Source organism: Vanessa cardui, chromosome 28 (genome assembly GCF_905220365.1).
Source record: "Vanessa cardui chromosome 28, ilVanCard2.1, whole genome shotgun sequence".
NCBI lineage: Eukaryota > Metazoa > Arthropoda > Insecta > Lepidoptera > Nymphalidae > Vanessa > Vanessa cardui.
In genome coordinates, this window is record NC_061150.1 from 1,549,756 (window position 1) to 1,577,735 (window position 27,980).

General features: G+C 31.9%; 4 protein-coding genes across 4 annotated transcripts; all 4 read left to right on the top strand.

The window, feature by feature from the left end:
- The first annotated feature begins 3,223 nt into the window (after positions 1–3,223).
- Positions 3,224–4,948, top strand: LOC124541529 (translocon-associated protein subunit delta). Its single transcript, XM_047119445.1, has 3 exons — positions 3,224–3,580; positions 3,841–3,997; positions 4,798–4,948. Exons 1-3 carry the CDS (start codon positions 3,332–3,334, stop codon positions 4,896–4,898), a joined length of 507 nt encoding a protein of 168 aa, XP_046975401.1. The 5' UTR covers positions 3,224–3,331; the 3' UTR covers positions 4,899–4,948.
- Positions 4,949–5,640: 692 nt separating this feature from the next.
- Positions 5,641–6,723, top strand: LOC124541609 (cytochrome c oxidase assembly factor 4 homolog, mitochondrial). The gene is made up of 2 exons (XM_047119530.1): positions 5,641–5,868; positions 6,481–6,723. The coding sequence occupies exons 1-2, from the start codon at positions 5,770–5,772 to the stop codon at positions 6,586–6,588; spliced, it is 207 nt and encodes a 68-aa protein (XP_046975486.1). The 5' UTR covers positions 5,641–5,769; the 3' UTR covers positions 6,589–6,723.
- A 478-nt stretch (positions 6,724–7,201) lies between these two features.
- On the top strand, positions 7,202–8,596 carry LOC124541711 (methyltransferase-like protein 17, mitochondrial). Its single transcript, XM_047119647.1, has one exon. The coding sequence runs from the start codon at positions 7,267–7,269 to the stop codon at positions 8,578–8,580; it is 1,314 nt and encodes a 437-aa protein (XP_046975603.1). The 5' UTR covers positions 7,202–7,266; the 3' UTR covers positions 8,581–8,596.
- An 8,246-nt stretch (positions 8,597–16,842) lies between these two features.
- LOC124541547 lies at positions 16,843–27,445 on the top strand. Its single transcript, XM_047119462.1, has 8 exons — positions 16,843–16,943; positions 18,997–19,187; positions 20,787–20,929; positions 21,788–21,933; positions 22,822–22,940; positions 23,783–23,917; positions 25,343–25,507; positions 27,061–27,445. The coding sequence occupies exons 1-8, from the start codon at positions 16,874–16,876 to the stop codon at positions 27,301–27,303; spliced, it is 1,212 nt and encodes a 403-aa protein (XP_046975418.1). The 5' UTR covers positions 16,843–16,873; the 3' UTR covers positions 27,304–27,445.
- Positions 27,446–27,980: the final 535 nt, after the last annotated feature.

The following is a 27,980-nucleotide window of genomic DNA, read 5'->3' on the forward strand; positions in this document are numbered from 1 at the left end:
CAACCCGCGGAAACCCATAGTTTTTTTTTAATGTGCGTTTAAAGTTACGTGTAACGGATCGATATTTTACATTATAATTAACCTTAAATCATTATTTTTATGTATATTAGCTTTTTTCTGTATTATATTTTAACAAATACTATATTAATTTATAGTAAAAATAACGTGTAAAAGTTTAATTTAATTTTGTAGTGAAGCGATTCTTTTGTAAAGAAAATAATAATCACCCAGAAGATTTTACGAACATGATTATAGAATACAATATAACATAAAATATAAAAAAGATCCATTTATCGCATTATTAAATTTAGTCAAGTATATATACAGATAAATGGTTCTTATAAATTTCTAAAATATACCTATTGTTGTTTCTATTTTTCACCCAAAATTAACAGCTGTGAGGGGCACAGGAGTGGCGAAGCCACTCCGGCAACAAAAATAGTAGATAGTTATAGTAGCTAAGGATAGGTTAGGTTAGGTTAGATTTTATGACCAAACGCTGCGCAAGCCGAGCGAGCGAAGCGAGCGTGCCAGAAATCACATTGTATACCAATAATTGGAATTTTATATCTCTCCCCTTCCAAAATTTAACTAACAGTACGAATTTTGATGATTTTAGTATCGAAATTTAAAAATTGAAAAAAAAAAACTAATGATTTCGCGTGGGGGGAGTAGTGGTGTAGGTACTACACCCCCCCAAAAATCCAAATAAAACACAAATGACGCTTTTGAAAATTACAAGTCGCACCAATATCGACCTCACCGTAAAAATGATAAATCAATGGCTGCTTATTATAAAGGAAGGAAAGAATCTCCTATGTAAGAATATATATACCCTCGATTGCCTCATAAACTTACATATATTTTCAGTCTGTGACGTCACCTGGATTTATTGCTCAAAGTGTGCCTCTTAGAGTAACCAGATTGTGTTACAATAGTAACGTTAGCCTTCAATACGGTGTTATGACATTTGATTCTATATCATAATTTATATCACATTATTATTGCATATTATGAATATAGCAGGGGCTATTGAATTTACTTTATTATAAACAATTATTATAGTAATTAATTGATCAATAATTTGTAAAACTGTAATTAATATTATTTTATATGGCGTAGCATTTAATACTGGCATGTAACACTATTTCTTATTTTAAATATGATAGAGCTGTCATTAGAAAACAATTGGCCGAGAGCGAGGCTTGTAGCAAAAGATAGAGAGATTGGAGCATCATTATAAAACGATAATATTATTTTGGCCATCCCGAACTACTGAAATTACATTTGACATGAGTTATTCTTGTATTTTTTTTAAATATACCATCTACCAATCTAGATCTCTAGAGGACGAAGGGGAAAAAACCGTTTTGGTTCGTATTGGATTTTAGGAATTAAGCAAAATAAAGTTCAATTATAAAGATATCTTAATCAAAATCTATTAAGTACAATATGACAGAGCTATTATTGAATTACGTGCAATACATCATATATTATTAACTCTTCGATTAGAATATGTTAAAGTGTTAGTCATCCTATCCTTTATCCTAAACCTTTACATTCCTGACAAGAAGTATTCAGACGTGAAAATGGAATAAACTTTCGTATTTAAAATATAATGATTAAATCCGATTTAATTCTACGGGTGCGACTACAGCGTTACCTAACATACGTCAAAATGTTAACGTTTTTTTTTGTTTATTTGTTTCTCATGTGAGTGATTTTCTTGTAAATCTTTCTGGGAAATAAAGATCTTTAAACCCATTTTAACGGTATCCTCTGAACTTTTTGAAGCATTTGATAATGTATCACATGAAACGCTTATATAGATATCAATTAAATATTTTAATGTTCCAGAAAAAACTGTGAAATATCGATATCATTGCTCGTATTTATATCAAAGAACTAAAAACTCCAATGGAATAAAAAGTAAAGATACATAAAAAATGGGCGTTCCCCTATGAACTGTTTTAGGTCCTTTTTTGTTTCTGATATATATAAATGACCCTTCTTGCTATAGTAGTATTTGTGATATTGTTCAATTTCTAAATGATTATATAATTACAATTTAAAGTTAACAGGAAAAATTGTTTATAGCTACGTGACTCTTATACTTAATACATAATTGATTGATAAATACTAATTTGCTCTCAAACGCAATTAGCGTTGAATCCACTCGCACATACAAAACTGTTGTTTTTTCTTGCCACAAGTCAAAGGCATGAGAAATATATTACGGCACAATATATTTATTAATAAAATCAACATGAAGTCCTTTTTTAAACTTACAATAATGAGTTTAATTTATACCCAGTTATATGGAATTTAAGTTATACCGACATAGTTTATATCTCTTAGGTATTTAAAAATAATTGAGTTTATTGAAAAACCGTCACAAAATGGATTTACGAGTTTTAGGCTGTTCTTAGACAGCGCCTTCACTTCAGACCTTCAAGATAAACATTTTGTATAGCGTTTTTCTTCAAAATATTCATCTCGTCCAATTGATACTTAACACCAAATTAACAGACTAGATTAACGTATCAGTTATTAATATTGTAATTATTGTATATTACATATATGTTATTTGCTTTATTTTGTTGCTATCACAAACATAATGAAATTGCTTTTAAGCTTCAACCAATTCATACTTAAGCAATTTCAAATTTTTGAAACTAAAACACTGAGTTCTAGTTTCAAATTTCATTTTCATTATTTTATAAATTTGAGATAATTTTGCAGACATAAAATATTTATGTCTGCTCACAATCCCTTTATTGTTTATTATTAAAATTAATGAAAAAAAATGTGGTGAATAATTGTAAATTTTATATATTATTGATTTGAAACTTCTAAATATATTTATTATACTACATATTTCGTTTTGTTTATGTTTCTGCTGTTTAAAATTATTTATTATTCATTATAAATGGTATTACTGAACGCATTTCTGTTCCAATACCAATTTGGCATGCCGGCCACACGTCATCGGTGATGTTAAAGAGTGCGTTCCGAACATGTAGTACGTTACAAAACGTATTACAATAAAAAATATTTAAATATCAAATTATATTAATAAATAATCAGAAAAATAACTATTAATCGTAATAATGACGTAATACTATAATGTAGTAGTTAAATAAAACCTAAAAATGTTTTAAGCAATTTTTTTCTAATTATTGCGATTCCTTTCACTCTTTAGAAACTTCTGAACGTTCCCATCACTTTCATTTCCAATTGCATACGACACGATACGTGGACGGGTACTAGCGGAAACATTTCTCACAAAAACACTTAGTGTTAAGATAAACCTCGAGTTAAAGACTGCAAAATGGTCACAAAATATTTATTAACAGTTTTCGCTATTGCTATCAGCGGTGCATTGGCAGAGAGCTGCCAGAATCCTCAAGTTGAAGCTCAATCGTTCACGAGTTTGGATGCCACCATCGTCACGCACATAGCATATATTACAGAATTTACGTTGAAATGTGATAACCCCCTGCCTGAAAACTACGCACTGTACGCTGAGGTCGAAGGAAAACCATTGACAGCGGCGCGTATTGCCGAAAATAGATACCAGGTGAGCTTCGTAAATAACTCGATTTTAAAGAGACTTCTTAAAAGAATATTTCAATTTGATTGCTCTATTTACTTTTAAACAAAGAACTTATTAAACATTAGAGGTCATTATATAGTTTCACATCCTAAAAATCTATTTTATTTGTTGGTTTCATTTATTAAAACTGTTAATCATTGACAAATACACAACCAAACAGATTACTCAATTCCATTAAGAAGACAGCTATGATGATGTGATATTATGATTGTTCTACTTTTAAGGTCTCATGGACTGAGGAACCAGCAAAGGCACGTTCCGGTGTCCACGAAGTCCTCGTCTTCGATGAAGAGGGCTGGGCATCCCTACGCAGAGCCCGCCGCAGTGACCCAGCTGTTAATGTTGCCCCTCTACTGGCCATTCAATTGCAACATCCTGGAAGTGAGTATATTCTTCTTATATACACTGGTGAATGGATAAATAGTTGAATTTATAGTAAATTGGTGCAATCCCTACATTGCCAATCTCCCATGAACATTTGGAACTTAGATGTTATGCCCTTTTGTAATTACATTGGCTTACTTACCTTTAAATCAGAACATATGAATACTAAGTATTGCTGATAGATTATATGAGTGAGTTGTACATGCCTAAACAGCCTTATCTAAAACCTTTCTACCATAAAATTTGTGTAAACATTATAATTTGTAACCCTTTTTGCAAGCCTGTTTAGGCACTTGTTTATATATTGATATAGATCAATATATTTACAAATAATTCTTATTAGTATTAATACAAGATTGTGATAAAAAGAAATCTTGTCAGTCTTTAAGTTAGTATAATGATAATATAGAAAATGAAGATTTTTCATTTAGTAGTGTGTTTGTATGCTATGATATTTCAGTTTTGTCTATTTAACATAATATATAATAGGAATAGCTATATAGCTATATTTAACACATATTGACAAAAACTGGCCAAACTTTTTAGTTTTAATACCACTTTTATCAGACATTAGTAGCAATTTTGTGAAGCTTCGCTTTCAGTTTTTGGTTTTAGATTCAATTATGAAATTAGCTTTATGATTTCAACACAACTCTTCAGTAAATTAAATTTAGTAATTTATGTTTTACTAAGAGCTGTTTACCTAACATTATTGCATAATGATGTTATTCTAAAGCATTTTAGAATAGAATATAAATTTATTATTTTATATTATAAGTTAACTGTTTTATTTTCAGGCTACTCTGGTCCCTGGGTGAACTCTGAAGTACTTGCAACTGCTTTATCAATCATCGTTGCATACACTGCTCTCAGAAACAAAAGCAAAATTCTAGCTTAGATGTTATTATAGTTGTTTTTAATATATTTAAATTAAATCTATAATTTTTATAAACATGTTTTATTATTATGAATCAGATATAATTTATGATGCCAGTATATTGAGAAAATATTAAATTGATTTTCCTTATTAAGTAGGACCTTGGCCTAATCCCCAAAGCTTAAACAAGAAATAAAATTGGTGCAATTCTATAGATGTCTTTGTAAACCAAATAGGGAAGGCCTCTTAATATGATTCAAAATATTTGTTAAAATATTCGAAGGAACGGTAATAATAATTCGTAAAAAAACGATTTAACGTTAGTTATCACGTAACGGTACGTCGAATATCCTCAGGTTAATAAACTAAAAATTAAAATGTATGAAACAAAATTCAACGAGAACTAAATAAACCAGTCATGTTTATCACTAAGAGATTTAATGATTCTTCCAAATTCTAGGGAATACATATAAATTACAATTTTACATTATTAAATATAAGAATTTTTTTTTAACAAAGAACTGTTCCAAAAAATTACAATGATTTTCGAAGGATCCAATGATGTTCTAGTAAATTAAAATGTTAAAGTAAATTTATTAGGATATCATTGAAAGGATCCCTAAAGAAATTGACTATTAAGGTTTATATATTACAATTTAAAGATTATAGAATTCGGAGGAATGATTTGATAATTAGAATGGATTAAAATGGTATGTATAGACATCATAGATTAAACTCTAAAGGTGATAGACAATAGAACTCCACATATGTTTTTTGACAGTTGACAATGACTTACTTCTTAATAATTTGACTGAAATAAATGCAAAGGTTATGTTATTTAGAGTCCTGTATTTAAATAAATTAAAACTCTCTATGCAATTATAAAATAGAAATGACTGTAAAACCTCGAGAGAAAGTAGACGGCGATGATGATCCTGTGGAGTCGATGTTAAAAAAGGCTGGCTGCTTAGATTTACATTATAAAGTTCAGGTTTGTTCATTTAATAACAGTCATTCTTGAGTTTAAGATATTTATGCACTGTGTTTTATTACGATTATGAAACGATAAAACGCTTAAATGTTCGTAAGTGTGAGTCAGTGAGCTTACAAATATAGGTAGTAATAATTTTAGGTTAAACTTTGCTTCAATGTTTATACAAAAGCAAAACTTATGTTATTAATTATATTAATATTTTTATCAAAATATTTACAAAAATATCTTGTATGAAAATCTATCTAATAAAGCATTTAATATAAAGTATTGTTGAAAAATTAATTTAAAGAAAATAAAGTGAGATCCCATTGGGTGTTTTTGCTGATTAATTTTGTAAGAGTTTCCACCCGAGTCTTAAGTGGTGTTAGACTTAAGGTATAAAAAAAGTAACTCATATCCTTCCTTCATACGAAATTTATTTAAAAATATTCTGTGGTTTAGCTCTAAAATTCACAATTACCCTTTTGCATTTATAATATTAATCAAGATTTAACATAATTATGTATCTATTTTGATAGAATATTTGTGACTTTGACTATTATTACAGTTTTTGTGAAAGAATATTTTTATCTGGTACAAGAGAAGCAATAATGTTTTTCCTTTTTGCAGGAGTGCATAAATACTACAAAGGATTGGAGAAAATGTCAAACAGAAGTAAATGATTTCAAAATATGTATCACAAGACACAAGGATGAAATGAGTAGATTAAAAAATTAATACCAACTAATATTATTATTTATATTATATATTAAGAAATATTTGTTTGGTATTGAATTAGTGATTTAAATGTAGAATGTATTTTATTTAAATTATAAATATAAATAATAAAAGATTTCTATTTTTTTTGTGCTACCCCACTTTATTTATTCTCAGATTTATAAATAGACATATTTTCATTATTTTTGCTACTGAAGTTATTTAATTTTATTTCTGCTCCATTCAATTTAAAAAGAAAGAACATTTTTCACGCATTTCATCGTTTTTGTAGGCTGTTTTTCCCTACTATTTATTATGTTTAATATTTTCAAAAATATAGCAAATTATTTTAAAAATAAATACTAGCAATAGTATTTGTGTATAATATCTCGTATTGACAACTTATTATATTTTTACACAATTTTGTCGAAATCGTTTGAACAATAACATTTTATTGCGTTTAATTATTGCTTAAAATGAAAACATTTTATTCAAAATATACCAAGAAGAACGTAAATATATACATTTCTGATTGAATGTAAAATACGAGAGAAGTTAAAATATGTAATATTATATTAAATATATTTAACATTTGGCTGTACGCATTAGTTCCTTGCACAAATACGTAAATTAAAAAAAAGTGTCAGACTAAATGTTTTGATTTCGATACTTTTAGGTTATAAGTTAAATATAAACAAAATGTTTAGGAAAATTAAGTTCTCACATTTATCTGCGATATATACAAACTACTCAACTAGAGTCGAAATCGACGCAAGTCTACGAGAAAACTTCGAAACAAAACAATACAAACCTCGAAATCATCCAGGGCGATCACAATATAAAGTTGGCGTAATACCTCCCGACATTCAAAAGGCAATAAAACTTATTCTACATGATTCAGAAGCGAAAACTTATCACGAAGATAGTCTTAAGTTAAACAATTACCTACATTCTCGCTTGCTGCCGCCAGAGGAAGACGAAATACGAGCAAAAGCAGCTAAAATACACAGTAGTGTTTCAAACAAAGTATTTTCAAAAATTGACAAAGAATTAACACAAGAAGAAATCGAAGTACAAAATAGGAAAATAAACACAACAGTCTTTAATGTTTTAAAGAAAAACGTGTATAGATGGGGCAGTATATCATATGATAAACCAACTTGTCTACAGTATTTAATGACGAGAGCTGCTCCCGAGTATGCGATCCTAGTACGTATATTGGACGAGATAAAGAGACGAGTGCCAGATTTCAAGCCTAGAAGCTTCTTCGACTTCGGATCTGGTATCGGCACAGGGACGTGGGCGGTAAATACATTTTGGAAGGGAGATATATTTGAATATTTCACAGTAGACACTTCGACTCACATGAATGATCTGTCTCGTCTCATACTGTGCCAGGGACGAGACAATGTAGAGATGCCATTCAAAGCTTACTTTCAAAGACAATTTTTACCAGCATCCGCAGATTTAAAATACGATATCGTTCTATCAGCGTTCTCATTATTCGAATTGCCGAACATGAAAAGTCGCTTGGAAACTATACAGAAATTGTGGAACAAAACAGAAAACTTCTTGATAATTGTCGAGCAAGGCACTAATGCAGGATTCAGAGTAGTCAATGAAGCGAGAGAATTTGTTTTAAATTCAACAAAGAATCAAGGCTATGCATTTGCTCCTTGCCCTAACGACAATGTCTGCCCGAGGTACTTGGAACAAAAAACCCCTTGTAATTTTCTGATGAAGTATGAGTCATTGCCTTATGTCTCAAAGTCTGAAGTTGTAGCTGACTTATTTTCATATGTAATACTAAGGAAAGGTCCTCGACCAGGCGATGATGCACAGTGGCCTAGAATTGTCAGAGCTCCTATTGTCCGGTCAGGTCACACTGTATGCAGATTGTGTACGTCACAAGGAGAGTTGAAGGAAATAATATTTTCAAAAGGAAAATACGATCAAACAACATATAGATGTGCGAGATCAAGCAACTGGGGAGATGTTTTACCCGTTAAATAAATAATGTATATAGTTTTATTGTATTTTATTCAACTTATTGTCCCCTAAATTTCCCAAGGTGTAAAGTGGTTTTATCTTGGCAAATATTTAAAACATTTATAATTAACATATTGTATTTTATCACCAAGCTTCAAAACTTTATATAGTTGTGTTACGGTTTGAAGAAAAATGAGCAAGTGTCCGAAAGGCACAAGGGAAATGGGTGGAATCATTAAATTTAATGGCATCAGTATATATGAGCAGTGGATATATGTGTACACTTAATGTTGTCTTAAATTTTCGCGATTATTACACATTTAAATAAAACTAATTATAACGGATGAATCGCGTATATTAATTATTTTTAAACATCCCGACGTTTCGAGCACTTTGCAGTGTTTGTGGTCACGGGCAGACTAAGATGACATTTGTCTATTTGAAGAACAAAGGAAATCCCGTCAACTTGTACATAGAATTCATCATTCCACAATAAATAACCTGATGTGAGGCAGTGATGTAACAGCTCTGCATATTCAATAGGCATGTTGTGTGTCTGTAGCTTCCTCTTGACAATTCTTACCAGTTTCTTACCAGTTTGTTGGTGAAATCAAAGACCTTAAATTAACCAACAACGAGACAATGGTTAGTTTTGATGTCCAGCCATTGTTTACATGCTTACCCATACAAGACTGCATCGAAAAATGCTCTGGATAAACCTAACCATTTTATCCGATTTGATAAACCACAGATCCTCGCTAGAGAACACAGATTCATTCCTAGAATGATACGCGAGGCTATTGAAATTCAAAAACATCCGAACTTCAATAGAGAAGATGGTTGGATACTTTGAAAACACCTGGGATCCACTTATTAAAAATTTAAAATCCCAAATCCAACAGACTGCAAGACCTAAAGATACAGTTAGTGCCTTCTGCGTGCAACCGGAACGTTACTCAAGATATTAATTAAGAAATCGTTGGCGGTAGTTGTTAATAATATTTCCTTTGTTCTTCAAATAGACACATGTCATCTTAGTCTGCCCGTGACCACGAACACTGCAAAGTGCTCGAAGCGTCGGGATGCTTAAAAATAATTAATATACGCGATTCATCCGTTATAATTAGTTTTATTTAAATGTGTACACTTGCAATTTGAACTCAGAAACAAAACAGTATTAAAAAATTAATGTAAGTGGGTACAATATTATAGGCAGGATTATATTTGGGCGTAAATTTAAACTTTCATTCACAAATTTTGTAAGTTTTTAATAAAACAAATCAATAACATAGATAAATTCACATTAGTCATCAATTTCGTTTTATCAACCGACTTCAAAAAGGAGGAGGTTATCAATTCGTCTGTATTTTTTTTTTTTATGTTTGTTACCTCATAACTTTTTACTGGTTGGACCGATTTTGATAATTTTTTTTTCTCTATATTAGGTACAGAACACATATAAATCACTACATATACCACAAAATAATAAAGATAATGTCGAAAATTAGCTATTCGTCTCAGACGTGTGCGTGGAAAATCTTGAATGTAACCGTCGATCCAACATGGCTGCCTCACTACAGACTGTCAAGTATAAGTTGGCGTTTCTGTGGCAGCACCTGCTACACCCTTTGTCTTGCCACTTTTTTGTTTATTTTACCAATATCTACCTAGAAAATAATTCTCCACGCCTCATTTTTAATAGATTTTGGGCAAGTTTTCTTAATAAGGGTAAAAAAAACAAATAAAATATAAATGAACAAAAAAAATTAGTACATTTTTTTGCCACACGCCAACTTATACTTGACGCGCCATACCATCGACGCGACGCTGCACTAGAGCGCCGTTCAACTTTCTTCTTCAAGCAGACATTTTTTCATATGTATATTTTTCATTAAATTGCTTTTTTCAAGTACAGAAAATTAGCTATTACAATGAAGTATACAACTTAGAAAAATTAAAGTTTCTGTGATTACCTAATATATAATTATCTTTACATTAATAATAAATTACATATTGTTTACGTAAGTCTGTGTCAATTTAAAATATTTGATTATTATAGAAGTAGCTACTAATGTACCATTTAGTCTTTATTTTCTGTAATTTGATCCAGGGCTGGCTTGAACCATCTAATCGCTTATCGCTAGAAATGGACGTGATTTTGGAAATATTTGACCAGGTTTGGACTAGGTCTAAATGGCACGGGTATTTTTATTGGTGGCGGTCTTTAACCTTTCCCGGGCCCTGGTAGTAGTCTTGAAAATATAAGTAAGCAGAGTTTTGTCCAGCAGATCAAAATCAAGGGTGAGTTCTGTTAGCGTGCAGAAAAATTCTACAGTTCTTGATAGTTTTTAGAAATATTTATAGCGTTTTTACCTTTAAAATGTTAATTGACGAAATAATCTGCCAAATTCCAGTAGCAGATATCTTTGCACGTGCAGCTTAGTTCTATAGTTCCCCATACTTTTTAGTCATAGTTCCGACATTTTTAAAATGACAATCTTCGAAAAATGAAGTTATAGTAGCCATGAAAAAATTCGAAAAATCACCAATTTTAACTGTTATACCATATTTTTAAGAGCAATGACTCTCCCCTGTCTCAAACATCATTATAAGAACAATTACTTAGGACTGAAGTTGTGGTAGAGCTGTTGAATAATCAAATTAAAATTATCGCTACAGCATAGAACTCTCTCGTTTCTCAAAAACACCAACAGCCGGTAAATTTCCCACTGTTGGGCTAAGGCCACCTCTCCTTATGAGGAGTTTTTGGAACATGTTTCAAACATCATTCACAAACATGTATGGTTGGTGGAATACACATGTGGCAGAATTTTTCCTCCCGATGTTTTCCTTAACCGAGCACGAGATGAATTATAAACACAAATTAATCGCGTGAATATTCGGTGGTGCTTGCCTGGGTTTGATTTTATAAATGAAACAGCAATCAAATTACATTTAAATATTTTTGAAAACATGTATTTTTAACAAAAAATTCTTATATATCAGTAATTCTTATTTAAGTTTTTTTCTTAAGTATTTTTTGTTATTATTTTTTGTTAATTATTTTTAACAAATAGTCCAAGATTTTTAGATATCCGCTCTGCATACAAAAAAGATTTCTTCGGTTTTTTACGTAAAACTTACCGTTTCCGAGACATATGCGAAAAAACGTTTTCCAAGATGGCGGCTAACGCTCGCGGTTTCGGACGACAGAAACTCGGTTTTATACTTGGGGGGCACCCTCCGACCTAATCCAATCGAAAAATCACGCAGAAGGATTTTATGTAGAGCGGACCGATTTTTGGTGCTAAAATTCCTGGACTAAAATAACAACATTTGTAACAAATAAATATTTCCCTCACAATCCTTTTAAAAAAAGTCGTGAAAAGGACTAGCATTCTTTAGTGTTTTTTAATTATTTACTGTTTTTTTTTTTTACTGAAAACGCAAGTTCAAAACCTCGGTTCTTGCCTGCCTGGATACAAACGATTTAAGGTCAGCTAAGACTGCGTTCTGCACGCTGATCTATAAACAAAATATAATTAATCAAACAAGATACCGTTCTGTTATCAATCTAAAATGTAGTGAACAAAATTTCGGAATATTTTATGCGCACGGTGTTGAAACTTCACTGAGTTTGTTTGTTTTTAGATAACAACACTCGGTTACTAATTGTTTGATAACATTTGACAACAACTTTGATGACATTTTTTCATTTTCATTCTATTCACAAGAGAAACGTTTTTTTTTTTTTTTTTTAATTTATAATATTCAAGGGCTCCAATTGCCTGTGCCGTTTTTACATTTTACGTTTTAAAAAAAGTTTTTTTTTTTTAAATATTTTTATTAAACATAAGCAGATCTTCACTGGACTTCAAGCTTGTCGTCCTCATGAAAGATATAACAATGACGTTTTTTTCGTTTTAAAATGATATTATATACATAATATATAATATATAAGGGAAATATTGTTATCATCATCATCATCAGTCGGTTTTTGTCCACTGCTTGGCCTCTACAAGTGCACGCTAGTGAGGTCTTCCTCCTACACTACGTTTGCCGAGACGCGGTCTCCACTCTAGAACACGTTTTTTCCAGCGGTTATCGGTTCTACGACAAATATGGCCATCCCACTGCCGCTTCCGCTTACTAATCCGGTGGGCTATGTCGATAACTTTGGTTCTTTGACGGATCACCTCATTTCTGATGCGATCCCTCAGAGAAACGCCGAGCATAGCCTTTTCCATAGCACACTGAGCGATTTTAAACTGGTGGACTAGCCTTGTCGTGAGTGTCCACGTTTCGGCTCCGTGTGTCATGACGGGTAGGACGCATTGATTGAAGACTTTCGTCTTAAGGCACTGCGGGATCGACGATGTAAAGATTCGACGTAACTTCCCAAACGCGGCCCAACCCATCTGAATTCTGAATTGAATGAATTGAATTGAATGTTGTTAGATTAGATTCCCGCGTCAGTTCAACCCGAGAAAGCAAGTGCATGTAAATCGACGCGTCAAATTGACGAATACATTAGTTCATATGATATTACAAGTTATTACGTTTGTGTAAAGATCATATTCACATAAGAAATAAATATTGATAATTTGGGAGAGCGTACTCAATTCGAAGCTATATACAAAATGTCAATTAATGTACACAACAAACATAAAATACAGACAACATAGGAATAAAAAAAAAACAAATATTAGAACTCAAAAAAAGCAATAATTAATTTGATATATTGTACAGTCGGGGTAAGAAAAGGTTCGTCACCTTAAGATCTATTTCCGTGTGCTCAGTGTGAGCGATAATCTGCTTTACCGATCGAGAATGACATATTGCGTCGCAGTGATTCGACGTTTAGAATCAAAAGGTACTAAAAGCTTAAGACTTGATAAAGGAATGAATTTGAAAACTAACGAAGGTTTTCTTACTCTGACTGTACATATAAATACAGAACAAGATATAATTTCTCGATTATATTAAAAATAAGAGCGTTTTATAAACTATTAGTCACAAGCGGCTTCGTTCGCGTTTTAGGCTGTTGGTTTTCATGTCTCAGGCAAAAAAGTAGCCTATGTTCTTTCTTGGAATTAAAGTATGCTTCCTACCTTCCTCAAATTCGGTTCAGTCGTTTGGTTGTGAAAGAGCGACAGACAGACAGAGTTAGAAAGAAAGAAAAGAAAAGCAAAAAACATTTATTGACATACACACTTATAAAGAAAAAATATACAAAAATGGATATAAAAACAACATAAACAAAGAAAGATATAATAATAAAGAAAAAAAAATATAATGAAAATAAAACTTGTGTGCAGTCAAAAAGAGACAGCAATTTTCAGCTATCTCCCTTGTTACTTTCACATTTATAGTATTAATAATAATAAAGATTCCTTTAGTATGCTAATTGTATTGTACAGTTGCAGTTCATTTTTCAAATAAAGTAACCCCTACTATTGGTTCTGTTTATAAAATATTAAATCATTAAAATATGTTTTGTGAGGCAAAATCAAAAAATATTAAGAAGCTTGTTAGCTTTCACTGTAAATATTACAAAATAATAATATCATCAAATGAATGCCGTATTATATTAAAAAGATTTTGTCTTTCCACTGTATGTATGTATGTATGAAACTATTAATGATAGTGATCCAAGTATCATCATTTGTAATAAAGACGATTATTATATAATGAATGGTTAGAACGGTGCATCTTAACCGATAATTGCGGGTTCAAACCCAGGCAAATACCGCTGATTCATGTGCTTAATTTGTCTTTAAAATTCATCTCGTGCTCCGCAGTAAGGAAAAATCGTGAGGTAACCTGCATGTGTCTAATTTCATCGAAATTCTGCCACATGTGTATTCCACCAACCCGCATTGGAACAGCGTGGTGGAATAAGTTCCAAACCTTCTCCTCAAAGGGAGAGGAGGCCTTTAGCCCAGCAGTGGGAATTTACAGGCTGTTGTTGTTGTTGAATGGGATAATTAATATTGTTAGTCGTATGTGTTTTCCTTCTTATTAGGATTTTACGTTTTACTACGTAGTTTTCCAACCATAATCATTTGTATTAGCCTATTACGTAATAAATGACTTCGGTAAAGTATTTTATATTATTGTAGAATATATATGACGTGGAAGGAAGTGACGTCACGTTTCAGACGTAGTAAAGGCAAGGATATCCATCTTGTGTGCTCATGGTGGTACTAAATTTGTGATTGTCGTTTGCATTCTTGATAAGTTTTTTAACATTTTGTTGCTATTAAACTAAAACTTACGTATTCAATGGATTGTGTGAATGTTTTTTATTAATATTTATTTTAAATGCGTTATAAAATGGTCGATTATAATATATATATATTAGTTTGACTGTGAAAGAGACTTACAGATTACATTCATATTTAAAATATGAATTTAGATCATAAATGTTTAGAAATTAGTATAATGTTATAATTAGTGTATAATCTAAGAAGTGCGTCTTAGTCAAGTCTGGTAAAAAAACTTTGATAAAACGCCTACTGAAAAATGCAAAAATATGTCAAGATATAAGGTAGTCTTATCGAAAGCTCCTCATGTTTTTATTTATGTCTGTTTCACTCCGAAGGCATTTGGCCCTGACAACAAACGGCATAACGTTTCCCTTGCTTCCTTTCCACCAATCAACTTAATTGTTGCGTAGCGTATATACTATATTATTCTTAGCTATATTTTATAATAATAAGTGAATATATTTTTAACAAAATTTTTATTTATTTTACTCCATAGTATATTATAAAATGTTTCATATAAATCATAATGTATGTGCATAAACAATACAAACGCTAGTGCACACTCATTATTAGTGGTAACTTCACTTAATTGTCAAATGACGATTCAAAAGTGCTTGCAAAGCCTACTTGAATAAAGTTTATTTTGAATGATTGATTGATTATCGTTTTTTTGAAGGTTTTCTTACTCTGACTCTGACAAAATTTAATAGATTATTCTTGAAATCTGAGAAAAAACCATTTATAAGACATCAAGTTAAGATGAAATGCTATGCAAAATAAAATAAAAATACGAAGTTTTGAAACATTCATACATAGATAATCCATTTATATTAAAATTCAAAACAAAGGAGTTTCTTAAATCTGCGTGCTACGGTACGCTACCTATATGATGTCGTTATTGAATCAGGGCAGTCGATAATGTAAGTATCAACTAATGATCTAATTGATATTTTTTATCAAATAGCCTATTTAGGTATTATAGCTACCATATTTTCCATATTTAGATTTCTTTACATTAAATAAGTAATGTATGTACGTTTATTGAATATGTATTATATATAAAAATGTTATATGTGTGTATTTATATTTATTTTTTATGTATCTATGTATGTAAGTATATACATATACATATATTTATATGTAACGTATGTAGGTTATATATATTTTATATTAGTATGTATATTATAAGTCATTATTTTCGTTTATCATGAATATTATTTTATTTTTATTTTTTGCACTATCCTGCTTCTGCTTTTGCAAATCCTTTCACCAAAGGTTGTCTGTTAGCGATTGCTTTAGCAATAAGACCGCCTTTGCACGCTCTTATTTTCTTTTCTTTGTTCTAATTGTTCTCTTTATTTCCTTTCATTGTGTGTGCAATAAAGTATTAAATAAATAAATAAATAAATTTGTTACAATATTAAATAAATTTATATAAGCGAATCTAACATGACTATGTAATAGCCCAATTATAAATTATTGACTTGCACAAAGCACATTAATCTTGCTTCACCTACTAAGCATTTTACCAAACAAACAATAGTTTCTATATAAAATTTAAGTATCCCTAACATTGGGATATATTCAAATCAATCAAATCAAATCAATTTTATTCAAGTAAACTTCACAATGAACCGTTTTTGAAAAGCAGACTTCAGCGAGAAGCGGGAAGAAACTCGCATAGTTGCTCTTTTCATATAAACAAATTTACAATGCTGTTATTTACAGTAATTAGAGTCCCATCATGGAACCCGAGCCTAACTCCAGGCGTTTCTTTCCAAAAAGTACTCTTTTAATGGATAATACGATTTACTTATTAATTTAGTCTTAATAATCTTTTTAAATATAAATATTTGAATCCCAAAGTTGATTATAGCCGATTTATTTTCATTGCAGTATCAATGTCATGAGAGGCGATAATTATTTTAAATCAATTCGATATCAACTCGAATACGTCTCAACTCGATCGCGAGTCGATAGTAGGGGATACACCGTTATTACCCAACACCCACGAGTTTGCTCAGTTCAGTCTGTTTTCAATTCCAATCATGTGCAGGTTAAAAGTGTTTGTTTTATTAATTTTATTTTTTACGAAAATTTGCGACGAAGTCGACGGCGGTAAAGTCATTTTTATTATTATTACGCTGACATAGATGTTTTATTGAACGGTTGCCATCTTGTTTTTTTTAGTGTGCGTTCAAGATTGCCATGGCAATTTTGGTTTTCGAATAAATTAAAAAAAAATGCAATGACAAGTATGTTTTACTTTGTTGCATTTTTTTTAATTTGACGTATGATATATTTATTGTATTACTTTATCTGTAATAATGTTATCTTTTTAAATTTATTTTGAGTTATAAACCTACATTGTAAATCCTAATAATCCATTAGCGTCAGCTAATTTCGAACTAATTATGCTTTGTGAATACGTATATTATTATTAAATGTATGCATATAATTATTTAGATAATTATTGAGAAGTTGCGATTTTTATCGTAAGTATAATCAATTTTTTTATACATACATATTTATAAATACTAATCTCATATTTTTATAACTGTTAAAATAAAATAGACTTTAATGAGGTTAGCAATTACGGTAAGTCTTTGTTTGACGATTGTTATAAAAGAATAATTAACTTGATCGTCTTAACACATGTAAATAAAATTATTATTTAATTACGTTACTTAGTATAAAATAAAGTCGCTTACCGCTGTATGTCCATATCTATGCTTAGATTTTTAAAACAACAAAATGGATTTTTGATTGCAGAGGAAGGTTTATATGTATAAACATGCACAATATAGTAGACTACTATATTGTGCGTGTATTATACATATAAATACATGTGGTTTATATGTTTATATGTGTAATACATTTTTTCTATGTATGAACCTTGCTCTTAAACCATGTATCTATTAAAAAAACTCGTAATTTCAAAGATTCAAGCATACATAGGGACAGACAGCGGTGAGCGACTTTGTTTTATATTATGTAATGATAATGATAATCTGACAAATTTTCGTTCGGCAGGTGAACGACGATTAAAGTGTAACTTTCAGACTTCGGATTACATTGAAATATTTCATAAAAATAATTCCACTAACATTTTGTCGGTTCATCCAGAGATGTAAACTCTGGACTATAATTCTATGATCTCATTATACACCACAATATTTAATGCTGTTGTAAAATATAACATTTATTCTTTTAAATAAATCTATCTTCGTCTGGTTGACGAATTGAGAATGAAAAAGTTTTATTGATATTTTGTTGAGTGAGTTAGTTTAACGGTACAAATAGCTTTAATTTTTATATTTTATTAATACCAACTTAAATGTTCTGGCAAGATCTTACTTGAATGAAGTATTTATATTTTGATTCTGAGTAATCACATCAGTTTCTGGTGAAAAATTTAGGTCTCGCCGAACTCGTTGTGCTCAGTGAACTATCCTGATGTCAAATTTTTCCCTAAATGCCAACTGCCAAGTAAACTATGTCTACAGGGCCGTGTTTAGGGGAGGGCAACCGGGGCAACTGCCCTGGGGCCTCCACATTAGTGGGGGCCACAGTTTTCAGCAAGTTAACAAATACCAAGATATAGTCAAATTATAATAATGTTATTATTTAATATTTTAAAAGTTACCGATACAAGTAAATAAATCATAGCTTACTGATTGAAATAAAAAAGTAATTAATTCATGATAATATAATTATTAGGTTGTTCACGCTTCTGTTTGTCTAGGGCCCCACTGCTTTGTGGGCCTCCAGATCTTTAAATCCGGCTCTGTATGTCTACCCGCTCTGGTTTGACACAATTGCAATAAACGAATTAAACAAAACTTTTATATTGGATTGTTCTCCAATACAAGAAAAAAAAACTTGCTTTTTTCCGGTAGGTAAGGAGGATGGAAATCCTCAGCTTATAACTACTATGAAAAGCGTGTATTATACATATAGACCTTTCTCTTAAATACTCTTCATTAATAAAAAAATATTAAAATCCGTTGCGTAGTTTACAAGATCGCAGAATATAAGCGGCAGGAAGTTACTTCGTTTCGGACCTAGAGATCTTATCTCCGAGTCATATTAGCATAATTATCGTATTTCCTAAAAAATCTTGCAAAATTAAGACATGCTTCAGATTTTTTTGATAAATTTATGATTTCAGTTTGTACGCTGTCATTGAGAAACGATTTCGGTAGTCCATCGCCCGTATATTTGCACAATGGCGACTTTTTGGCGCCAACGAATACGTCAGGTGACATTACCTTACGTCGTTCGGAAACAGTGCACGTGGCTTGCCCGGGGAATAATAAATTCATCGTTTTAGGAAAGAACAACACAAACATCAATGTTTTCGTAAGTAATTTAAATTAGACGTAGATGATAAAAATGCGTGGAATTAATACCTGTTGACTTTCAGGCAGGATATATTAATTTAAATAATTGTATTAACTAACATGACTGTATTTTTTTAAATGTTGAAAAAGAGTAACTACTGTGTTTCTTGCCGGTTCTTCTCGGTATAATCTACTTTCCGAACCGGTGGTAGCTTCACTTAATTATTACATGACGTTCCGAATGTGCTTGTAAAAAAAGCCTACTTGAATAAAGTTTATTTTAATTTTGATTTTGATTATGAATATTAATAATTTGCATTCATAAAATCTAGACTGGCGAGTTGCCGTGTGTAATACACGAACCATTTGGAGACACTTTACATTAATATTCATGCCAGTCACAAAGACATTGGCGACGCAAAAAATATTAACCAATCCATTGATTCGTTGACCCATTGACTTTGAGAATTAAGATATTAAGACCCTTTGTCTGTACTTGCACTGGCTCGTTCACACTTCAAACCAAAGCTCAAAAAAACTAAGTGTTGCTGTTTGATGTCAATATGTGCTAATAAGGCCCCAAAAAGGATGTAAAATAATGTTTATGGTCGACTCAAAACTCAAAATATTACAGTCTTTGACCGATCAATTGTAAATAAAAAAAAAAAAAGAACTGAAAAATGGTTTGTTTTCTTTTTTTGCTTTATCAATCATTGGTTTATCCTTTGTTACCCCTTTTAAAGTCAACGCTGATAAAATAAATAAAAACATTTAATGTAGGAAGTACGAGGTTAAAGTCTATTAGCGCAATTTGCTGACAACTACTTATACAGAGAGTTCTTTGTCATTACGAAAAGACTCGTCATATATTTGACCATCAATTTGCAATAATTAGAAATGTGAAGTGTTAGAAACAATTTACTTGGTAGGGCTTTGTTCAAGCCCGTCTGCGTAGGTACAACCTCATCAGTTATTCTACCGCCAAACAACAGTACTCAGTAATGCTGTGTTCCGGTTTGAAGGGTGAGTGATCCAGTATAAAAACACAAGGGACATAATATCTTAGTTCCCAAGGTTCGTGGCGCATTGACGATTTAAGGAATAGTTAATATTTCTTACAGCGTCATTGTCTATGGGTAATGGTGACCACTTACCATCAGGTGGCCCATATGCTCGTCCGAATAAAATATATAAATGACATAATTACTTAGCTGTATGTGGCCCAGTGGCCCAGGGCCCAGTGGTGAGAACGCGTGCATCTTAACCGATGATTGCAAGCACCACTGAATATTCATGTGCTTAATTTGTGTTTATAATTCATCTCAAGCTCGGCGGTTAAGAAAATATCATGAAGAAACCTGCACGTGTCTAATTTCAATGAACTTTTGCCACATGTGTATTCCACTGCATTGGAACAGCGTTATGGAATATGTTACAAACCTTCTCCTCAAAAAGAGACGCCTTTGCCCAGCCGTGGGAAATTGACAGGCTGTTGTTCTTATTGAGTTTATCTTTACTACTTTATAAAACACCATTCCAATATATAATAGAAACATATATGTTAAAGCATAAGGCCAGTATAAATTGATGCCCGTATAAAACCTCTTTTATTTTTAAGGTCGTGAAGTGCGTGAAAGACCAAATGTTTCAAGGGACAAAGACCACATGGGTGGGCAACTTCAGCGAGATCAAATGCAATGCGCCGCCATGGTTCACGACGGAAGAGATCGGGGATTGCTACGATGGATATAAGTTGTATAAGTATGTATGTAGTTAGTGACGTCAGAGCCGGATTTAAAGGTCTGGAGGACCCCGGGCCACAAAGCAGTGGGACCCTAGACAAACAGAAGCGTGAACAACCTAATAATTATATTATCATGAATTAATTACTTTTTTTATTTCAATCAGTAAGCTATGATTTATTTACTTGTATCGGTAACTTTTAAAATATTAAATAATAACATTATTATAATTTGACTATATCTCGCTATTTGTTAACTTGCTGAAAACTGTGGCTCCCACTAATGTGGAGGGCCCAGGGCAGTTGCCCCGGTTGCCCTCCCCTAAATACGGCCCTGAGTGACGTCATGAATAAGTGTTGCTTTTCGTTCCCAAAGGAGTGGGATACATACAGTAGAGGCAATAAGTCGTTTCAGGCGTCTTATGCGCCTCGTAAGTGTCTCCTTTGCGATGCGGCTAAGAAAAATGTAAATTTCTCTGTAGGATGGAGGCTATAACATCTATAACAATATATCAAATATTGTAGGAAATTGAAAAATATATTTATATGATGCTTATTGAAAACAAAACGCTATGCAGTCTCTTTAACTATGTACCGCACTAGAGAAATAAAATTCGATCGAATCACTTTGAATAGCATACTAACCTACTAGCGGCAAATCTATCGTTGCTCTGACGTTCAACGTTGGAGGGGCGTGCCTTCGTGCTTGAATAGATATTTAAAACATTTTTAATATTATGATTGAAAAGAGCTGAAATATACTATTTGTTACGTGGACTTATCAATAAAATCACGAATCAAAATACATCATTTAGATAATGGTTGTTGGAATGTTAATGGCAGAGGTGTCTGCAATGTTTCTATTTTATTTTTTTCAGAGTCGGCTACGAGGTCGAAAATGTCTTCTACTCGATGTACGAGGCTTGTTTCAACAAGTACCTCCTGCACACGGCGTACGTGAAGCATCAGATACACCCGAAGTATGTCTATTCGCAATCCGGTGGGAGGCGACCGGGTTTCATTGGTAAATATAACTTACTAGCTATCCGCCCCGGTTTAACACGGGTGCAATACAGATAACAAATATACTACGTAATTTGTTTATTTACGACATCATATTAGAAACTCCTAAAATTATCAGTGTTTTTTTAGATTGTCCATGTATTATACATAAATATCTTCCTCTAGAATCACTCTATCTATTAAAAACACCGCATCAAAATCCGTTGCGTAATTTTAAAGATTTAAGCATACATAGGGACGTAAAGATTCTAAATATATATTGAAATGTAAGGATTCTATATGCTAGCCGTGTTATTTTCATCGGGCAACTCTTTGACATTGTTTTATTGAGGTTAAAACAAGTCTAAACCGATTTTAATTGTTTGGAGCTAATACTTGTTGATATCCGGGCAAGATATTTTACATACATGTTATTTTTAATTAATACGCCTTTGTATATTTAAATGCTGAAAACGAGTAACTACTGAGTTGCCAGTTCTTCTCAGCAAAATCTGCATTCCAAACGTATGGTAGCTTCACTTAATATATTTGTTCAATGAAGATTCAAAAATGCATGTAAAAACCTAGTTGAATGAAGTATGTTTTGATTTCTATTTTTGAACTTATTTACTTATAAAATTTTATACTACTGATCACTAATTTAGCATAGACTGTCGTACTGTCAAATATTATAGATCATAGATATTTTTTATGATATATACACACAGGCTGACTTTAAAATGCACGGTGACGTAGCGCTTCCAAACTTGTGTAGTAAGATGTCATACCCCTTGTGCCTATAGTTGCACAGACTCACAAAAACTTATTATATTTTTCGCTTTTTTTTTTAATTCTTTCGTGAAATAAAGATCTTAACTATAAAATGATAATAACATTCTTGATTTTACAGAAGGTGACTTGTTCGGTAAAACTAAAATGAATAAATTATATACGACTGAGAATCAAAAGAAAAGAGTTAAAGAAATCTTCGGCAGTGGGAAAGCAGATCAGTACATCACTAAAAATCAGGTGAGAGTTCTTAATAAATTAGATATTTTTTATCATTTATTAACATACGAATTAATAACATTAAATATATACAAATATGAACTAAAACTAGGTACTGTATAAATCTTGACTGCGTGGAATGGTGGCAAGAATGCTAGCAGCATTTCCCAGTTGAATCGCAATTCCGATCCTTTGGACAAACGAACCAGCCCTCCTGTGACCAGTGGAGGCAATGAGGCGAGGTGTTATTTTGATGAAGCTTTTTGCACCACTACTCCGACAGCAAATTATAATTGATGCAGTATTTATTATATTACAAATTATATGATTGATAAAAAATAAATAACTGCTAACTTTCTTGTCTAAGTTGAATCGGAATTCTGAACCGGTGGTAATTGTAATAATAAAATAAACGATTTCAAACAAAAAAAGGTTCATTCAAGAAATTTTGAGGTAGATAGTTATAGTGCAATAACCCTGCTCACACCGCTGACGATGGAATATAGAACATAATAAAACTGCTTACACGCACATTAAATATTGCTTTCGTAAATAATTATTATTAGAATTTAAAATCGGTCTTTTAATAGCATTAGATAGATAAGTCAAATGTAATTAATTATTAAAATATATAATTTTGTTAATTTTAAATAAATAAATATTTTTTAAAAAAAACTTTCTCCGAACACCGTAAGATAAGTAGATACAAAATAAAAATAAAAATAAACGTTAATGGCAACACTAGATTATGTTCTTGTTTATATTTATAACTTACACAAAACACTTAATCTACTTGAAATTCAATGAATTGCTCATTGATTACAACTAGTATGATATTCCATGAAGAGTTGATTGATTACTAGTATTTAAATCGTGGTCACCTGGCTCCGCGCGGGGATTTCCCGCTGCGCGCGCAGCAACGCGCCTCCTTCCACTACATCAACGCGGCGCCGCAGTGGATGCGCGGGAACGCCGGCGACTGGGCTGCCTTGGAGGACGTGCGTATATCACATATTATAACAAATATTTATAACAATACTTGTTTAGAGTGAGTTTGTTTATGAGTCGAGATGTCCCAGTGGTTAGAGCGTGCATCTTAACCGATAATTGCGGGTTTAATCCCAGGCAAGCACCGCTGATCCATGTGCTTATTTGTCTTTATAATTCATCTCGTGCTCAGTGGTGAAGGAAAACATCGTGAGGAAACCTGCATGCGACAAATTTCATAGAAATTCTGCCACGTGTGCATTCAACCAACCCGCATTGGAACAGCGTAGTGGAATACGTTCCAAACACTCTCCTTAATGGAATAGGAGGCCTTATCTCAGCAGTGGGAAGTGTACAGGCTGTTACTTTACTTTATTCACTGCGGAGTCATAGTGTTTATAGCTATTCCTCTATAGCCTCAATTTTATAATATTGTTTATTTAACATTTGTCCGCTTATGGTTGGAATAGACTAGGTGTAGATAGATTCATTAGGCTACAATTAAGTTCCGTTTAAGATGAGGAGATCTCCATTAAGGAGAGGGTCTGGAACATATTCCACCACGCTGTTCCAATGTGGGTACGCCACAATAATGTACAGAAAAATCTTAGGATTTAACAGAATAAATGATGTGTATAACTGTTAACAACTCTTTCAAATAAGTATAATAATAATCTTAAAATATTTTATGATACATAAATAATCCACACTGCAATTCGGGGATTCCCCGTCAGTTGGCAGCATCGAGATGGCCGCGTGGTTAGAACGCGTCCATCTTAACCGATAATTGCGAGTTCAATCGCAGGCAAGCACCGCTGATTCATGTGCTTAATTTGTCTTTACAATTCATCTCGTACTCAGCGATGAAGGAAAACATCGTGAGGAAACCTGCATGTGACAAATTTCATAGAAATTGTGCCACATGTGTATTCCACCAACCCGCATTGGAACAGCGTGGTGGAATATGTTCCAAACCTTCTCCAAAGGGAGAGAAGGCCTTTAGCCCAGCAGTGGGAATTTACAGGCTGTTACTTTACTTTTTTTTAAATAATTACAACCAATGCATGAATGTTACAAAGACTATTTTTTTAGAAAAACAATGATATGTTAAAAAAATTATGAAACTTCTAGAATGATAAGCGTTTTTTTTGTGTGATTCTGAAAGAATTATTTTCGTATCTGTAATTAGGATTTAACAGAATAAAAAAATGATGTGTATAACGGGCAGACCTGATTACTGTTGATGGTTGTTGTTGGCAGCTGTTAACATCTCTTTCAAAAACATAAAAACATATTTTATAATGAATAAAGAATTTCAAATAAGTATAATAAAAATCTTAAAATATTTTATGATACATAAATATTCCACACTGCAATTCGGGGATTCCCCGTCAGTTGGCAGCATTGGATAAATAGTTATTACCTTTTTCTTCCAGGCGGTTCGCCGTCGTGCGATACGTTCGGAAACGCTGCTGCACGTATACACCGGAACTCTGGGGGTGACAACACTGTCTGACGAAACGTCCACAGATAAAGACTTCTATCTCGACGTCGACGAAAATAATAACGGCATCCTACCCGTACCTTTGTATTTCTTCAAGGTAATATTGTATTTTATTTAATGTTGTCTTAAATTTTCGCGATTACACATTGAAATAAAACTAGCTATAACGGATTTGAATCGCGTATATTAATTATTTTTAACATCCCGACGTTTCGAGCACTTTACAGCGTTCGTGGTCACAGTCTACCCGTGACCACGGGATGTTATAAATAATTAATATACGCGATTCAAATCCGTTATAGCTGGTTTTATTTCAATTGTATTTTATTTTTAGTACACACCTTAGTGCACACCTTGGGAATGAAACGATCGTCTCCTGGCTATTTCTTATCATTTAAATTGTTTATATAATACATGAGACAAAAAAACCCGCTGAGTTTCTTTCGCCGGTTCCTCTCAGGTCAGGATTTATTCTTTTCCGAACCGTTGGTACTGTTTCAATTGACTATCAATAAGAAAGTGTAATACTTCTATTCTAATTTTTTTTTTTTATATAATAAATAATCTTTATTCACATAAAAAGTATAATGTAGTCCCTGATTTCTGAACTAAGCTCAAAGACCTGTATTACAGAAATCAGTGACCACTCTCATATTTTAGTGTTATATCGTTCTATGTTAGTAAAAATAAATGATAAATAATTATTTCTTACTGTATACTAGAGTGTGTGTGTGTGTGTGTTTGTGCATGTATGTGTGTAATTTGTTTCACAAAATAAAACAAGTTGAGTACGTTATTATGCTCATAAAACATTCATTAAACGTCTAAAACTACAGACTGGTTTCACTTCATTCTTGTTTGGAAATTAATAATAAATGAATACATAAGTTTTAATTAATTTAATTATGACGAGAGACTTCTAAAAGACTTAATAATAATATCGAGACAGCAAAAATAGACAATACGTAATCATTAAAGAGATCTTGAAGACTTTTTTAAATCATAAAATCGATTTAAATATAGAAGATAGTGTTCATATTGTATTTTTTTTATAATTCAAAATTACCAAATGCCATGGCTGTATTTAGTGATACCCAAGTTCATTGTAAAGATTATGAAAAGTATGCATAAATTTTAGAGCAAGTTATAGATTTTATAGATGATAAAAAAGCGTGGAGCTAATACCTGTTGACTTCCATACGGGATATATTAATTTAAATAATTGTATTTAACTAACATGACTTTGTATTTTTAAATGTTAAAAAAGTAACTGAGTTTCTTGGCGGTTCTTCTCGGTAGAATCTACTTTCCGAACCGGTGGTAGCTTCACTTAATTGTAAAATGGCGATATAATCTTAATAATATATAATCTGAATAATCTGAATAAGTTTATTTTGATTTGATAACACATACAATAAAATAACTCATTCGTATGTAAGATTTTAAATGGACATGGTTATTTTTATTATTATAATTATTAATTGCGAGCTATTTACCATGTTTTTTATTTGATGGAGCTTGATATTTCGACATTATCTACGAATGTCTTGTTTACAAGACTCGTGAATAGCCGAAATTTGGTTATAAATGTTGATAATTCATATTTTTCGGTAATAAAAGCAATAACTTAATACATATTTATTTTTTCAGGTTATATATGATCCGAAAGAGAAAACAGCTGCGGCATTTGTATCAATCAACTCATCATATTACAATCGCACTATGACAGACAAACTTACATTCTGTAACGACATCTGTGAGCAGAATTCCAATTATTCGTGGTTGAAATGGCGCTCCAATGATGGCACTCACAGTTTTTGCTGCACATATGAGGAATTTGTCAATAAATTTGACGTTTTACCAAAGTTAAAAGTACAAGGTTTATTTTTTTAAGAACATTTAAATTAATCAACGCCAAAAGCTAGAAAATAATGCAATTTTGGTATATATAAATAGTCAATATTTAACTCATTACACTTCACGTGTAAGTATATTACGACACAACTTAGATGTAGCATCGGTAATTCAATAAAACCGATTACTGTTGATTTACACAACCAATAGAAACAGCTCCCTATCGCGCCACTCGACGCTATTCGTCGCTATAGATTCTCGCGTCAGTTCAACCCGAGACAGCGAGTGCGTGTAAATCGACGTGTCAAATCGACGAATATATTAGGTCATATTATTACAAGTTATTGCGTTTGTGTAAAGATCATATTCGCATAAGAAATATATATTGATAATTTTGGATGGCGTACTTAATTCGGATGTGATGGATTTTACGAATTTTGCCGATGCTACATCGAAGTTGTGTCGTACTATATGTATGTATATTGTTATGTTGATAGATGATGGATTCTGACAACGGTATATTTCGTATTCGATTTATGTTGTTGATAGATCGTATTCCCGCGCTTTTCCTATGAGTTTTTTTTTTTTTATATTAAAAGCTCACACGCGGCACTGGCTGAATAATCTATGTCCTCTAGGCACAATTAAAAGTAAAAATTAAAAAAGGTAATACTTATTTTTCTCTGTTATTTATTATGATTATTTTAAATGGAATA